The following is a 697-nucleotide window of genomic DNA, read 5'->3' on the forward strand; positions in this document are numbered from 1 at the left end:
TAATATTTGTTGTGCTTTACTTTCAATTAACAAATTAACAAATCTCATAAGTTAAATATTTAATTAGCCATTTGGATTTACACCTCATTAAAATTAATTAAATAATAACCACAATTTACCATTTACCATTTAGCATTCACGATTTGCGATTTGCGATTTGCGATCTGTGATTTACGATTTACAAATAATCAAATTGAAGCGAAAGTGAAATCATTGTAATTTGCTCAAATTATTTAATAACAATTTAGACGGACTGAAAATACATTAAACAATGTCTTTAGAGATAATTAATAATACTTCGTACAATTTGTGCGCTCATTCCGCGGAATAAGATATTAAAAAACAAAAATACTTTAATGGATTGAAAATGAAAATATTTAAAATGGAATTAAAAATAATTTGCAGTGCTAAGTTGTCTGCAATTTGGCACCGTTGAAAGCTCTCAGAAGCAGGAATGTGAGGCGAGGCATTAATCATGATTTCTTGCTTGAAAGACGTGAGCCTACGATTTTTACCAGAGATTTGCTTAATTATACCTCACAAAACGTAAAATACAAATAATTTATTTGTAGTTTAAGTTGAATGGAACGATGGAATATGTAATTATCACCCAAAGAGCGAAATCCACCGAAAGACAGTTGGTAGTTGGTTTGGTTGACTTGGTATCGGGTATGCAAATTCGTCAAATAAAGAAATG

General features: G+C 30.0%; 1 protein-coding gene across 1 annotated transcript in view; it reads right to left on the minus strand.

The window, feature by feature from the left end:
• The window catches only part of LOC119674873 (segmentation polarity homeobox protein engrailed-like), a 5586-nt gene extending 5457 nt beyond the window's left edge, over positions 1-129 (minus strand). The window contains exon 1 of the mRNA XM_038086028.1: positions 120-129. Within this exon, the coding sequence (XP_037941956.1) occupies positions 120-129 (10 nt within the window). The remainder of the gene's footprint in view (positions 1-119) is intronic.
• Positions 130-697: the final 568 nt, after the last annotated feature.

Source organism: Teleopsis dalmanni, chromosome 2 (assembly GCF_002237135.1).
Source record: "Teleopsis dalmanni isolate 2A chromosome 2, ASM223713v2, whole genome shotgun sequence".
Taxonomy (NCBI): Eukaryota; Metazoa; Arthropoda; class Insecta; order Diptera; family Diopsidae; genus Teleopsis; species Teleopsis dalmanni.